The sequence below is a fragment of the Xiphophorus hellerii genome, chromosome 2 (genome assembly GCF_003331165.1).
Source record: "Xiphophorus hellerii strain 12219 chromosome 2, Xiphophorus_hellerii-4.1, whole genome shotgun sequence".
NCBI classification, from domain to species: domain Eukaryota; kingdom Metazoa; phylum Chordata; class Actinopteri; order Cyprinodontiformes; family Poeciliidae; genus Xiphophorus; species Xiphophorus hellerii.
This window is the reverse complement of record NC_045673.1, coordinates 29,771,921-29,788,174: the sequence shown is the minus strand read 5'-3', so window position 1 is coordinate 29,788,174 and position 16,254 is coordinate 29,771,921. Positions and strand designations below refer to the sequence as shown.

Here is a 16,254-nt window from a genome sequence, read left to right as displayed (position 1 = left end):
TCTCCTTGTCCTCTATGTAGGCAGGATTTTTTGCGTAATCAAAGAGGAAAATTGCATTGAATGTCTTATATATTTTAAAGGGGCGTCTCTATGGAGGAGTCTAGCATTCCCTCTTGTGTGCTCAGTTCATGTTAACTGGAATGTGGTTGGATTTATCATTATGCACAATTTCAGACATCCGGGTTATTTTTTTGCCTTCACATATTTGTAAACATACAGTCTTTGTACATAAGTGCAAAGGAGATTTATATGTTTCTATGTTTTTATGATCGAATTCCAATGCCACTTACGCCATCTAGTGTTCGCCGGTGGTAATGTGTCTGTGGGAGGAGACTAAAACCTGCGTGTTGGATCCACTAAAAAAATAATGTGTCATGGCATGGGTTAGGAGTTTAGAGGCTTAGCTGGGTGCTGGTGTGGAGCAGACGCTGCTGGTGACCAATTGACCCCTCAAACCCACAAGGAGACACGAATAAAGCAGAAGACCAGAGCGCGAGAGCCTGCAGCCGGAGGGGTGAGCTTCCAGCACGCGCGCGACGTGGACAGCTTGTTTTTAAATGTAGCTGCCCTTTACTGTGAGCTTGTGCTGGGAAAACCCTTTTTTAAGTTCTGGGTTGGCTTATAAATTAGGAAAAACACTTTTTTCAGTTTTCCAGAAAAAAACGTCAATTCCTTGTTATTTATTTTTTATTTTCATTAACAGTTTAAAACAGGAGTTAAATTAGTTTAAACCAAACGGCATATCAGCACAAAATCATAACAGCGGTCTAGTATGGGTTGGAAGGTCAATGATTTGGGCTTTACCTGCGTTTCTCTGCAGACCAAACTACTGTGTACTAGTCACGTGTGTGTTCTGTCCAACAAGCAGTGACGCCACTGATCCAAGATTATGCCATAATTATGTAAGAAAATAAAGCAGCAAATGCTACCTTCTAGTCTAATTGTAAAAGAACTATGTTCTAGACTAGTCTTACTAGTCTATGTAGACTAGTAGATCTCTAAAACTCTAAAGGAGCTGCAGGATTATGACACCAATGGCTAAAGTTTCATATGAAAAGCCTAAATGAAATCATATGAGTTCTGGGTTCTGACAGCGTAGAATAAGTTTTGGTTCACACTGCAAGGCGTGGTTAAAATTAGTGATGCGACTGGATCTTTTTTTTTAAATCAAGTTAATTGCAGGGTCTGTAATTAGTGAATCACATTTTAATTAGAAACCACATATTGACCAAATAAGCAACGTTTCAATTCAAAACCACTTTTTGCTCCTAAATTATTGAATAGACAACGGAGCTCAGCAGCAAATATATTTAATGGTTTTAATCTGTTATTCAGGTTCTTCAATCATCAGATTGATGCTGTTCTGGCCATTCAGCTTTTCAGTGTTTCAAGAATCCTTGATCACTTAAATATTAGCATTGGGGGTGTTTGTGCTGCTGCAACATGTTTAGAAATGAGGTACTACTTTAGACTTGAATAGCTTCACTGAGAGGCTAACTCCTTTTAGCACAACTCGATTAAAAAAAAAAGTCTTTTCCAGTGTCCCATCAGATCAATTTTTGAAGCAAAAATTAAACTCCAGTGGGTCAAGAAAAGCTGCCCGTAAGGACAGTTTCACTTGTGTGGTAGATTTATGGGCATACCAGAAACATGTGAATACAAAGGCTTCAGCTTGGGATTTTGTAGATAAGAAGAATGTGTTTAAAATGAATCAAAATGAGTGCTTTAAAGTTATGGCTCTAGATCAAATCAAAATGAATCCAGTGTATATGTAGTGTCAGATCTTCTGTTTTCAATCCTTTTGTTAGCAGTTCAAGATGGATGAGAAACATTGTTGTGTGACGCTGTCAGTCCAGCCCTCCAGAGGACTTGTGGATGAGAAATTTGTTATACTGGTCCAGAACAGCTTTCCCAGTTCCCTGTTGACCATCTACGCCCACCATCAGTGTGAAGACGGCTACAGCTGGCACGCATTCGCCCACTACACTTCTGATGCCACTGGTGCTGTGAACGGTGTGGGATCGTACTCCAGATGTCAGACACACAGCCATGTAACAAGAAATGCAGACAGTTTTTTCACGGTTTTTTGCCTTCCACTTCACAGTTTCGGAAGATTGCAGTACAGGTGGGACTTACTCAGGTGTTGAAGCTATGGGTCTACTATGGAGCCTCAAGCCAGTTCCAGGCAGCAAACCAGGACTCAGGTTGGTGGGTCATGCAACTGCTGTCTGTCCACACAGATATCACTACCAATATCTTTGCTGACTCTCCCCTTACCAACAGGATGAGGAAGAAGAATGTCCAGGCCCCCATGGTGGTCACCATATCTGTCTATAGCGGTCACCTGACAGAGGGCTTTGGGGATCAGGTCCCGCTGGCCGGTGTAGAAGTGGAGCGGTGGTACATGGCTCCTGGTGTCCAGAGGATCCCAGTCACAGAGGATGGACTCACTGCAACCCTCTTCCTGCCTTCAGGTAGGGCTAGAACCAGTCTAGATGGACTAGAACCAGTCTAGATGGACTAGAACCAGTCTAGATGGGCTAGAACCAGTCTAGATGGACTAGAATCAGTCTAGATGGACTAGAACCAGTCTAGATGGACTAGAACCAGGATAGTTGGCAACAAAAGTATTCACACCTCTTGAAGTTTTTCTTCTCATTAATGCAGCCGCAAACCTTGATGTACAGTATTGAGATGAAAGTGAAAATTGGAAATTAGCTTGTAATGAAATGGTGGATGAAAAAGGAAAAATAGACTTTAGAAATGTTTGTGTGTGTGTGCCCTGTTTATTCAATAATGCTAAATAAATTCCAGTGCTGTCAGGTGGCTGCAGAAGTCATTTAATCACCAAGCAGAGTTCAGCTGTGTGTCATCTAACCGTAGTAGAAATGCAGATGTTCTGTTCTTGGCTCTCTGCTTAACCACGGTGGGAACCATTATCCACACACAGAGCAAACATTTAAATCCCTTTAGTTTGGTGTGATGGAAGAGTTAATAATTCGAGCCTCTTACAAACAATTAACCAGAACAAAGCCTTGAGGTTGACAGAAAAGGAACAATGTTGCCAGATAGTACAGAGGATAAAAATGGCCCACTTGTCAAAGTGTTGCTATTTCTGCACAAAATCCCTGCTGTACCTGACCCTCAAATATTACCACAGAAATATAAACACTGACAGAATTGAAGTTGGATTTTTTAATATTTTTATACGTATAGACAACAACCTCACCTAAATAAAATCTATCTCCAAAAACTAAATGGCAAACTTCTGTCTCTATTACTGGGTGTCTAATATGAGAAATCTTATACATTCTACCTTCTATTATGACCACCTTGACCATCCTAACTGAGTTACGCTGGACTTTTGCCCACACAATAAATAATCTTTCTATTATGGCCTTTGTGGGCTTTGCTTTGCCTATACATTCTATTGGATCATTTAAACACAGTGTCTTTAAGCATTCAGTAAAAATATCAGCTGTCCTATTTTTAATGACTCCTGGATCATAGCTTTGAAACTAGTTTACTCATCCTCACTTTGTTCTTGGCATTAGTTAATCCAGCTTAAGGTTCATTGGATTCAGATCTTCAAGGCTAAGTTGTCTTCCATCTACCCGACTGTTAGTCCTACTAACTTTGATAGGGTAGATGCATAAACCTACTGTTATGTATCAGATGTAACCTTACAGAGGCCTCGCTTTATGGTTTTTTTATGTTCTCTTTTCACTAACAACTGGAAGAAAATATCTGGCATGCTATCTTATGTATGTATTCAATGTCAAACTAGAACCAAACCCATTAGCAACCCTTTTTGGGGTTCTAGAATATGGATCTATTTCAGTCAGTTAAGGTTTCTATAGGTTTTGAATTGCTTTTGGCTAGTCATGCAATCCTACTCAAATCTAAGGATTCCTCTCTTCCATCTCAGTTACAGTGGTTGCAAGATATTATAAATTGTCTTAAACTTGAAAAACTCAGATATTCACTTAAACCTTCTGTTGATACATTTTAAAAGCATTTCCAGCTCTTGTACAGTTGAAACTTGCAGCAGTGGAAGTGCAGTGCTACACAAGGAAGGTCTTTTGTTGGACAGAACTGACATCATTTTAGTGATGTGGGGTGCAGAGTTATTTTCTTGCTTTATATTTGTATCTCTTCACTTTGTTTGTAGGACTAAAACCGTTTGTAACAGTTTTTTCCCCTTTTTTAAAATTCTGTCAATGTGCAAAAAACATGTGAAAATTCAATAAAAATGTTTTTGATTAAAAAAACAAAAAAAAAGAAATGTAAGAACTGTTTTTGTTGATCTGACTTATTTAAAGGACCTGGACCTTTTCCTGGTCTCCTGGACCTGTGGGGCGGTGGAGGTCAGTTGGTGGAATATCGTGCAGCTTTGCTGGCCTCGCATGGCATTGCCTCAATGGCAATTGATTACCTGACATGTAAATACACCATGGAAACAGGAAAGATTGTGGAGCAGGACTACTTTGAGGTAAATGTAAAGGAAATATGTGGATATGAAACCAATGGCAACATGAGCATCATGAGGACACTCATCCATAAAGCTGGTATTCAACTGTAGTGCTTTGTAGAGTTAGAGTTTGGGGCAACACAGGAAGTGGGCCCGCAAAAATAAAAGTCCCTGACTAATTGCGGGTTACAACCGTCAAATGAAAGTGGCGCCTACAAGGAGCCAGTGGGGCTCACACAACCATCATACAGCTTTCACTGCCATTACAAGAAACAAAGAGCTCAAAAGAGAGAGCTTAGCTGAAAAATTACAAATACCACCCAAACTGGCTTCTCTCAATACCCCATCAGTATTGTGTGACAAAGCAAAAAAGTTCTTATTTGATGGAGCAAGGTGTACAGATTGGGATTACCCCTAGCTAAAGTTACTCTGATAGGTTTTTACAGTTCCTGATGACATGATGGGGTTTAAAGAACATGATGTTGATGGAATCGCAGGATTGTGATCAATTTGTAACTGCTGATTGCTAAACAAAGTTATGATACCAAAACTTTGTTTAGTCTATAAACAAAGTCTAGATAGTCTATAAACTTAGTCTATAAAATCACTTACGCCATTCCCACCAGTAACTTAGTGTGCTTAAGATCACCAATTGGACCACTAACATAGGCTTGGGCAGTTATTGCGTCATTTATTGTGATAAATTCCAACTAAGGATGCTTAAAACCCTGTAAAAAATATCCATATTGTAGGGATCATTATTTTTACCTTTTTTTTTTCAATAAACAAAAAAATTACCATAAAATTCAAAATATGATTAAATGCTGGTACTGTGTGTGCGTTTTAGTGAAACATGTCCCACTTCTTCTTTGTCGTAAAGACTATTACAAATAGAAATATTATTTTTCAAGAGCAGTATTTGTGTTTGTGTGGCTAAGGTTGCTGTTATGCAGTCATAGCCATACAGTTACCTAAAGAGTAATACATAATTCCTATCACTTTTATTGTTATCACAATAGTACTGCAAAACATTTTGATAAAACGTTCTGTCCATATCGCCCACCCCACTAAAGCCATTTAAGATAAGTGTCTACACACTGGAGGGGTGGATAAAATTAACCTCTGGCAATAGTTTATGGTCACAAGGTAATTGCAACACTTCTGGTATTCATTAAGCTGTGACTCAAAGGTCACTCTGTTTATAGCAGTTTGCAATACAATGGTGGAGCAGCTGCAGCTTGTAAACCCTCTCAACCTTAAACATCTAAACTGTATTTTAAAACTGGCAACCTCTCAGACAATAGAATGCAAGTGTTAAACACGTTTTGACGAGAAAAACATGAAGTTCTGCTTTCAAACTGAATATGTAAGCACAAGAATTAAAAGTTTTGAGAACAAAAGACATGAAATCCTGCTTTCAGACTGACAGTGTGTTCTCTTGAATTATGGCAGAAAAATTCCCCCATAGATTTTTGCTTCAAAAATCCATAATAAAGGTTCTGGTCAAAATAAATGTAATATCATGAAAAAGTTCATTTTAAATTAGTAATTCCATTCAAAAGGTAAAATTTGTATATTAAATTCCTTCATTACATACAGACTGATATGTTTCAAGTATTTATTTCATCATTTATCATGATAAATTATGAAATGTTTTATAATTGTTACTGACAACAAATGAAAACTAATTCAATATCTCAGAAAATTAGAATATTGTGAAAAGGTTCAGTATTGAAGAGCCCTGGTGCCACACACTAATCAGCTAATTAACTCAAAACCAGATGATGATGCATAGGTGCTTTGAAGAAGTAACTTTAATCGAATTAGTGATTACTCCTTGAAAAAGTAACTTAGTTTGATTTCTGATTACTTGATTTGGAAAGTAACTAAGTTAGATTACAAGTTACTATTTTAGTTGCTTTCAGCAGCTGCTAACAACAACCCTTTGCCACCTGTGAAAATTACATTGAGTTTTGCCAATACTTACTTAATTGCAAGTTATTTTATAATGGTTACATCAACAATGTCCTGGCGTCCTGGTTTGCCCAGGAAGCCAAACAGGTTAAGACTGCCTCTGTTACCAGGCGGTTCGCACCACTGCTGACGGAACCTGGGCTGCAGGTGAGAGGCTGTGAATAGAAGTTACTGCAGAACCTCAACTGCTATAGGAAGACTCGGCCCATAGCTCACAAAATATCACATAAACATTACCAAAACTACTGTACCAATAATTTGAGCCGCAGCATAAAGCCAAACATGCCACGATTAAGTAAATCGTGATCTGCAGCTCTCGCTGGAGCAGTTTGCAGCCGAGTGCGAAGCGGCCATGAAGAGAATCAGTGCCTCCAAATCTGAGGCCATGGTCTTGAGCTGGAAAAGGGTAGAGTGCCTTCTTCGGCGGGGGATGTCATGGTAACACAATAATCAAACTACCAAGATGATTAGTTACACTTTTACAAAGTAAACTTCCTAATTAAATGCTAAATGTAAAATTCATTTTTTAAATTTTATCTCTGCTGAACCCATTAAGTAAAATTTAATGCAATTTATTCAGAATTGCTATTCTGAATAAATTAATGCTAAAGTTTTAGATTTATTGTCTGTGTTACAATTCAAACATTGCACACTGGTCTGAGCTGTAACACGCTTTTCTCCTGCAGGTGGCTTACAAATTCCTCCAGAAGCACCCGAAGGTCCTCGGCAGTAGAATCGCCATGTTGGGTCTCTCCCTGGGCACCAGTGTCATCCTGAAAATGGCTGTGCATTCTCAAATTATGAAGGTTTGATTTAGGCCCTGTACTCATGGAGACAAGTACATTACATGTTTGTAAATTATCCTGTTCACATGACAGGATGCAGTGCCACAGAAAATGCTGCAGTAGGCATTCCGGGCTATTCGGTGGTACTGCCACAGAAATACACAAAAAACACCAAATGCTGAGATTTTTATTTGTGAGAGTGAGGCACTGCATGATGATCTACACCAGTGGTCCCCAACCACCGGGCCGCGGACCGGTACAGGGCAGCGGACCAATTGGTACTGGGCTGCGGAAGAAATAATGAACTACTTCCGGATGTTTTATTTTGAAAATCCTAAACCGGATTTTACCTGTTGCGTCTTTCGCGTCAAAATTGAGCCAACTTGCAGCAGAATGAGTAACAAAACAACATCAGAGTACTGTGCGCCCCCTCGGTCCGCAGCAAAATTGCGAAGGGCTGACCGGTCCGCGCGACTACAAAGGTTGGGGACCGCTGATCTACACTACAAGTGATCATGCAAGCGCATGGCCGCATAAAATGAGGTCATGCGGTCATGAAAACATAACATGTTTTAAATGTGTCCACTCTGGAACACGGTTTAAAAATAATCATTTCTGGACTCCCAAGATGGGAAATCCATGTGAACACAACCTAAAGGACAAAAAACTATAACCTATAACACCTAAAATTGTCTTTGTGTCGATGAGGTCTTGGATGATTTGATTGAATTTTGTACATCAGAGAAGAAAACTTCTCTGAAATCAAAACCAGTTCAGATTCTTTCATATACAATTGTTCAGTTCAGTTACCTCCACAAAAGTCTGTTTCCAACTCAATCCACAACAGCAAAGTTCAGATAGTTATGGAGTTTCTGTTTGCATGATTAAAAGAGACATTTTAAATATACGACAGCACTGGGAACAACAGTAGAGATTCTGGTTTCTGTCTGTTTCTCATCTGATCAACATCCGTTTGTGTAAAAATGTGTTTATGTTCTCCAGCTCAGCTGTGCCGTGTGTGTTAGTGGGAGTCATGTGCAGCCAGTGGATGGATTCTTGAAGGAGATGGTGGATCGCTACAAGTAAGTTCATGAGTTTCCAGTCAGTGGCTGAAATTCTGCATAAAGGCTTCAAATTCATTAACTGAGAAGAGAACAAATTAATCAGAAATATTTGTTTTCATCATAGTTATCACAACACGTCATTTAAATGATGACCTTCTTTGTTCAATAAAGAAACTGGGGGAGTGATCGCTTTACCAAAGATAATAAGGTGGTCTGGCGAGATCTCCTGCTGCCCATCCCCACTGACCTCTCCCTCAAAGTGGATGTGAGTAACTTTCCCACATTCAGCTTTAAGTGTACTAATTATTTTAGTTCTAATTGACAAATCTCTTTTTTAAGAATTTAACTAGGGATGCAACAATCCACCTTTTTCACTTCCATTACAGATACCAATATGTGAGGTTTAGTATCGGCTGATATCGATATCACAGAAAAACGGCGCTGAATTTACTTACGTTTCTTTTTGAAGGCACAGATAAATGTGCTGAATTGCAAATTTATGTAATAACTCTGCACCAGTACTGTAAGCTTAAATACAGCATACTTGTTCAAACATGTAGAAACAACAAAACTTTAATTTGTTCAGTCATTGCAACTAGAAGTATAACATCCAATGTGAAATAAATAGATGCTGAAGCTGACAAGAACATTAGGTTGACTATCTTGGTCAAACATGTAAAAAAATAAACTGCAACAAACCTTATTTCAATTTTTTTCAGAAAATGGAATTAGGAATTCTAACTATAATGTGATAACTCATGATGTTGCTCAGAGTACAAAGAATAGAATTAGTCTGAATAGATCTGGATCAGACACATTGTCACTAATGTCCAATCTGAATTTTTTTTTTTTTGTCAATATTACTACCATCTCTACACTTAACTTTTAGTTAATAAATAAAATTTGAGTTGATGCACAAGCTGCACAAACATTAAACCAAAAATTCAAGCAAGCTCTTATCCACCATTTGTATTACAATCTGTGGACACAGACCTCTTGTGAATTTCTATTTGTAACTAATGTTGCTATGCAACTGCTGCACCCCTCCCCTCCCCTCCAGCTCCCTTCACTGGAAGGTTACCACTTTTTTCAGTACAAAGCTTACTAGAAAAGAACTGTTCCCTTTAAATAACATGTGGCTAACTCCTGGAGGGCTTTTTTTTTTTTTTTTTCAAAAAACAAGAAATGAAGTTAAAAACTCAGTTTGTCTTTGACCAGGTGGGAAAACTCCAGTGTCCACTGATGCTGATTGTTGGTGAGGATGATCAGAACTGGTGCCCCCATGAGTCTGCAATGGATGTGAGTTTCCAAATATTACAAAGTTCTTGACTGAATACAGTAAAGCACATGTGTCAAACTCTAGAACCTGGAGCCAAATCTGGCCCTCCATCATTTTTTTATGTAGCCTGTGGGAGAACACATAGATAGAGCCTTCAAGATAACAGTTGTGTGCTTAAACATGATTTTATCAATCAAATCAAAGCAGTTTTGTCTGTATACTGCCAAGGTACGTCAATGTGAAAAGATGTTCAATATTACTTAATTTGAAATAATCAAATTTATGCATATTTTAACAGTTTGTTAAAGTGTCATTTATGGCATTCTGAAAACATAACCCCTGTCAAGAGCCAAGACAGCTAAATGTGGGGATGAGTGGAGGAAGAGAGATGAGCAACAAACCACAATCAAACACAAAGATTGATCCATATTGTAGCCATGGTAACACAACAATCAAACTATCAAGATGATTAGTTACACTTTTACAAAGTAAACTTCCTAATTAAATGCTAAATGTAAAATTCATTTTTTAAATTTTATCTCTGCTGAACCCATTAAGTAAAATTTAATGCAATTTATTCAGAATTGCTATTCTGAATAAATTAATGCTAAAGTTTTAGATTTATTGTCTGTGTTACAATTCAAACATTGCACACTGGTCTGAGCTGTAACACGCTTTTCTCCTGCAGGTGGCTTACAAATTCCTCCAGAAGCACCCGAAGGTCCTCGGCAGTAGAATCGCCATGTTGGGTCTCTCCCTGGGCACCAGTGTCATCCTGAAAATGGCTGTGCATTCTCAAATTATGAAGGTTTGATTTAGGCCCTGTACTCATGGAGACAAGTACATTACATGTTTGTAAATTATCCTGTTCACATGACAGGATGCAGTGCCACAGAAAATGCTGCAGTAGGCATTCCGGGCTATTCGGTGGTACTGCCACAGAAATACACAAAAAACACCAAATGCTGAGATTTTTATTTGTGAGAGTGAGGCACTGCATGATGATCTACACCAGTGGTCCCCAACCACCGGGCCGCGGACCGGTACAGGGCAGCGGACCAATTGGTACTGGGCTGCGCAAGAAATAATGAACTACTTCCGGATGTTTTATTTTGAAAATCCTAAACCGGATTTTACCTGTTGCGTCTTTCGCGTCAAAATTGAGCCAACTTGCAGCAGAATGAGTAACAAAACAACATCAGAGTACTGTGCGCCCCCTCGGTCCGCAGCAAAATTGCGAAGGGCTGACCGGTCCGCGCGACTACAAAGGTTGGGGACCGCTGATCTACACTACAAGTGATCATGCAAGCGCATGGCCGCATAAAATGAGGTCATGCGGTCATGAAAACATAACATGTTTTAAATGTGTCCACTCTGGAACACGGTTTAAAAATAATCATTTCTGGACTCCCAAGATGGGAAATCCATGTGAACACAACCTAAAGGACAAAAAACTATAACCTATAACACCTAAAATTGTCTTTGTGTCGATGAGGTCTTGGATGATTTGATTGAATTTTGTACATCAGAGAAGAAAACTTCTCTGAAATCAAAACCAGTTCAGATTCTTTCATATACAATTGTTCAGTTCAGTTACCTCCACAAAAGTCTGTTTCCAACTCAATCCACAACAGCAAAGTTCAGATAGTTATGGAGTTTCTGTTTGCATGATTAAAAGAGACATTTTAAATATACGACAGCACTGGGAACAACAGTAGAGATTCTGGTTTCTGTCTGTTTCTCATCTGATCAACATCCGTTTGTGTAAAAATGTGTTTATGTTCTCCAGCTCAGCTGTGCCGTGTGTGTTAGTGGGAGTCATGTGCAGCCAGTGGATGGATTCTTGAAGGAGATGGTGGATCGCTACAAGTAAGTTCATGAGTTTCCAGTCAGTGGCTGAAATTCTGCATAAAGGCTTCAAATTCATTAACTGAGAAGAGAACAAATTAATCAGAAATATTTGTTTTCATCATAGTTATCACAACACGTCATTTAAATGATGACCTTCTTTGTTCAATAAAGAAACTGGGGGAGTGATCGCTTTACCAAAGATAATAAGGTGGTCTGGCGAGATCTCCTGCTGCCCATCCCCACTGACCTCTCCCTCAAAGTGGATGTGAGTAACTTTCCCACATTCAGCTTTAAGTGTACTAATTATTTTAGTTCTAATTGACAAATCTCTTTTTTAAGAATTTAACTAGGGATGCAACAATCCACCTTTTTCACTTCCATTACAGATACCAATATGTGAGGTTTAGTATCGGCTGATATCGATATCACAGAAAAACGGCGCTGAATTTACTTACGTTTCTTTTTGAAGGCACAGATAAATGTGCTGAATTGCAAATTTATGTAATAACTCTGCACCAGTACTGTAAGCTTAAATACAGCATACTTGTTCAAACATGTAGAAACAACAAAACTTTAATTTGTTCAGTCATTGCAACTAGAAGTATAACATCCAATGTGAAATAAATAGATGCTGAAGCTGACAAGAACATTAGGTTGACTATCTTGGTCAAACATGTAAAAAAATAAACTGCAACAAACCTTATTTCAATTTTTTTCAGAAAATGGAATTAGGAATTCTAACTATAATGTGATAACTCATGATGTTGCTCAGAGTACAAAGAATAGAATTAGTCTGAATAGATCTGGATCAGACACATTGTCACTAATGTCCAATCTGAATTTTTTTTTTTTTGTCAATATTACTACCATCTCTACACTTAACTTTTAGTTAATAAATAAAATTTGAGTTGATGCACAAGCTGCACAAACATTAAACCAAAAATTCAAGCAAGCTCTTATCCACCATTTGTATTACAATCTGTGGACACAGACCTCTTGTGAATTTCTATTTGTAACTAATGTTGCTATGCAACTGCTGCACCCCTCCCCTCCCCTCCAGCTCCCTTCACTGGAAGGTTACCACTTTTTTCAGTACAAAGCTTACTAGAAAAGAACTGTTCCCTTTAAATAACATGTGGCTAACTCCTGGAGGGCTTTTTTTTTTTTTTTTTCAAAAAACAAGAAATGAAGTTAAAAACTCAGTTTGTCTTTGACCAGGTGGGAAAACTCCAGTGTCCACTGATGCTGATTGTTGGTGAGGATGATCAGAACTGGTGCCCCCATGAGTCTGCAATGGATGTGAGTTTCCAAATATTACAAAGTTCTTGACTGAATACAGTAAAGCACATGTGTCAAACTCTAGAACCTGGAGCCAAATCTGGCCCTCCATCATTTTTTTATGTAGCCTGTGGGAGAACACATAGATAGAGCCTTCAAGATAACAGTTGTGTGCTTAAACATGATTTTATCAATCAAATCAAAGCAGTTTTGTCTGTATACTGCCAAGGTACGTCAATGTGAAAAGATGTTCAATATTACTTAATTTGAAATAATCAAATTTATGCATATTTTAACAGTTTGTTAAAGTGTCATTTATGGCATTCTGAAAACATAACCCCTGTCAAGAGCCAAGACAGCTAAATGTGGGGATGAGTGGAGGAAGAGAGATGAGCAACAAACCACAATCAAACACAAAGATTGATCCATATTGTAGCCATGGTAACACAACAATCAAACTATCAAGATGATTCTTTGCACTTTTACAAAGTAAACTTCCTAATTAAATCCTAAATGTACAATTTATTTGTTTTAAATGTGCTAACAGAAAAGATATGTAGACTTAACCTCTCTGAGCCTTTTTTAATCTTTAAAGCAGTGTGCAGCCAAGTTGCTGTGGAACTTAAACAAACAGACATTATTAGTGTTTATTTAGTAAAATAGCAGCAAATTTGTTTATTTCATAACTGTTTAAAAAGGCTCAGATCAGCACAGACCTCCAGCTCTGTCAGCAGCAGAAACCCCTCAACAGCAACTTTATACCTACCAGGGAAAATAGAGACTACATTTGCTTTGCATTGCCCTCACATGACAACAACGATATAGTATGATCAGATTAACTATTAGATTCTTAATTAATATGGGTTGTTGCTATGTTGTTGCACATTGTTTTAAGATATTGTTCAATCTGCCTCTTTTTAACTTTGAGCCCCCGGCCCTCCAAAGGTCTCTGCACGGCCCTGATGTTCTATGACTTTGTATTTTTGTGGTTTTATGATGTAAAGCACCTTGAACTGCTTTGTTGCTGTAATGTGCTATACAAATAAATTAGATTTGATTTTTAAGATTAAATGTGATGTGTTTTGCTGCGACATCAAATGTCACTAATTGGAACTAACATGTAAATAAATTTAAAAAGTGTAAAACATAAAATTGCCTGACATGTAGCCTTTTGAATGGTTTGTTCTGTTTTTCAGATGAAGGGGATGATGGAACGAGCAGGGAACAACCATCTACTGACTCTCTTGTCGTACCCAAACGCAGGTCACTTGATCGAACCACCATACATGCCTCATGCCAGAAAGAGTCTCTTCAGAGATGTGCTGTCACATCAGAAGCGTAGGTTTGACTTCTCATTCCAAACTCACTCTGCTTCTCTGTCTCTGTGCTTTCTCTGCCATTGAACTGATGGCTGCCTTTGCTGTTTGCAGGGACGGTTCTGTGGGGAGGACAGACCCTGGAACATTCTCGGGCTCAGGAGGACGCCTGGAGGAAACTGTTGGTCTTTCTGAGGAAGAATCTGTACAGCGGAGCGAAGAGTGGATCTTTGCCACTTTCCAACCTTTAACTAATGACCAGAGGTTGTTGAATTGAACAGTTGAACCACATAACTTCTTCTCTGGCAGACAATGAAGATTGCTTTAGGAGCTAAATGGAGGCTCAAGTGAAAAAGCTTTTGATTGTTGAGCATTATTTACCTAAACTGCCTTAACTCTCCTGGGCATGGTGAACTCCATGGTAAATAATGCTGGCCATACAAAATATCGACACTTAAGAAACTTTCACTAAGGGGTGTACTCACATTTGTTGCCAGTAGTTTAGACATTAATGGTTGTATATAGAGTTATTTTGTGGGAAGAATAAATTTACACTGTTATATAAGCTGCACACAGACGACTTTTCATTGTGTTAAAGTGTCATTTTGTTAGTATTGTCCCATGAGAAGATATACTGAAATATTTGCATTAATGTGAGGGGTGTACTCACTTTTGTGATTATCTATCTATCTGCCCCCCCCCCCCCCGCCCCCCAGTTTGGCCAATTAAACTACTAGAGGTGCTGATGTTTTTCGCAACAAAAGGGGCCCATAAGTCAAATTCTGCTCCAGGCCTCATACAGCCTTGGATGAGGCTCATCCAAGGCTGTATATCCTGGAGGATATACAGCCTTGTATGGGATCCTTGTATCATCCTTGTACAGGATGTATATCCCGCAGTATGTACATCCTGCGATTCTGTGACTTAGCTATGGGACATCCTGTGATTTAGCTCACCCTGCAGGATGAGCTAAATCCGCTGCACTGCGCAGAAATGCACAACAAATGGGAGATTTAATTCAATTCTGCTAATTATAATTTTATAATAAGTGTCACAAATCTGTGCAGCAGCCATCTGAATTGTGAAGCCACAGGACGAGCGCTTTGCGCTGCGCTCTGACAGCAAACGCAGGGCTGTAACATAAAACGTGGATGGTGGGGCAAATGTCCCATATTAATTCCTCCCAAATGTCCCATATTAAATCCTCCCAAATTTCCCCATGCTAAGTCCACCCATATTTCCCAAAGTAAGTTCTTCCCAAATTTCCCATATTAAATCCTCCTGGATGTCCCGATTTCACCTGATGGCTATAAATGGAACTACACCTAACCTGGGCCACGAAGAATCATTTTAGGTATTTTTTAGGTTAACTTTGCCCTCTTTGGGGGGCTGTCACAGGGTCACTGTGGGTGTTAAAAATCGGGGACCCTGGGCATATGGGTAACGAGGGATTGCTCTTTCAGGGTACTCCAGCCCCATGACCCTGTGACCTATGGTTAGCCCCCCAGGATTTTTCAAAGTTGGCCATTTTTTGCTTCCTGATGGCAAAATTTAGGGCCGGATCCTCCAAATTTCCCAGTCCTCTCCAATGTCTCCCCATCGTTTCTCCGTTCCCAAGTCATTGAACTCGAGTGAAATCATGTTGCCCAGCATAATTCGATATTGCAGGGACTGTAGGTGCAGCAGGCACCTTTTTGTTTCCTAAGTAGCCACTAGACTATTGGGGCCAGCGTAACTAAGTGCCTGCCATTAGGGGACCCATTGATGACCTCAGTTAGCATCGTGTGCTCGGTTCTCTGGAGTTCGGCCACTGGACCACTGGAGCCATGGTAACTGAAGTTCTTGCCATCTCGGAGGATCTGTCAATGCTCCCAGATGGCTGTTTTTTTTTTTTTATTAAATATGTTCTAAGATAACATTTAGTCAGGTATAAAGCATACTTTTAGTTAAGTTCATACTTCTGTATTAAACATGTTTTTTGATTGTTTCTGATGTAATAATCTGATCCTAGATGTGTTTTAATTTAGTTGTAAACAGAAAATCAACAACAAAAAGGCTTGAGAGCATCAGATTGTGTCTAATTAATTTATATAATGTGTTTAACTTATCGACTGACTTTGTGAAATAACTGAACTTTTATTGACTGCATTTTGGACCATACAGGAAAATAAATGCATATTTGGCGCCACCTAGGGAAAAAACAAACCGACCCAGTGTGTGTTGCTGGATGTAACCT

At 39.0% G+C, this 16,254-nt stretch overlaps 1 protein-coding gene across 2 annotated transcripts; it reads left to right on the top strand.

The window, feature by feature from the left end:
- The first annotated feature begins 114 nt into the window (after positions 1-114).
- LOC116708265 (peroxisomal succinyl-coenzyme A thioesterase-like) lies at positions 115-14,591 on the top strand. Of its 2 annotated transcripts, none has more exons than XM_032546136.1 (15): positions 115-514; positions 1,812-2,013; positions 2,105-2,204; positions 2,284-2,474; positions 4,323-4,492; positions 7,132-7,251; positions 8,233-8,312; positions 8,466-8,559; positions 9,513-9,593; positions 10,262-10,381; positions 11,363-11,442; positions 11,596-11,689; positions 12,643-12,723; positions 13,899-14,040; positions 14,133-14,591. In XM_032546136.1, exons 2-15 carry the CDS (start codon positions 1,818-1,820, stop codon positions 14,267-14,269), a joined length of 1,686 nt encoding a protein of 561 aa, XP_032402027.1. In that variant the 5' UTR covers positions 115-514; positions 1,812-1,817; the 3' UTR covers positions 14,270-14,591. The 2 variants fall into 2 exon arrangements, with proteins under 2 accessions (XP_032402027.1, XP_032402018.1); XM_032546127.1 differs by having other exon boundaries at positions 1,809-2,013.
- Positions 14,592-16,254: the final 1,663 nt, after the last annotated feature.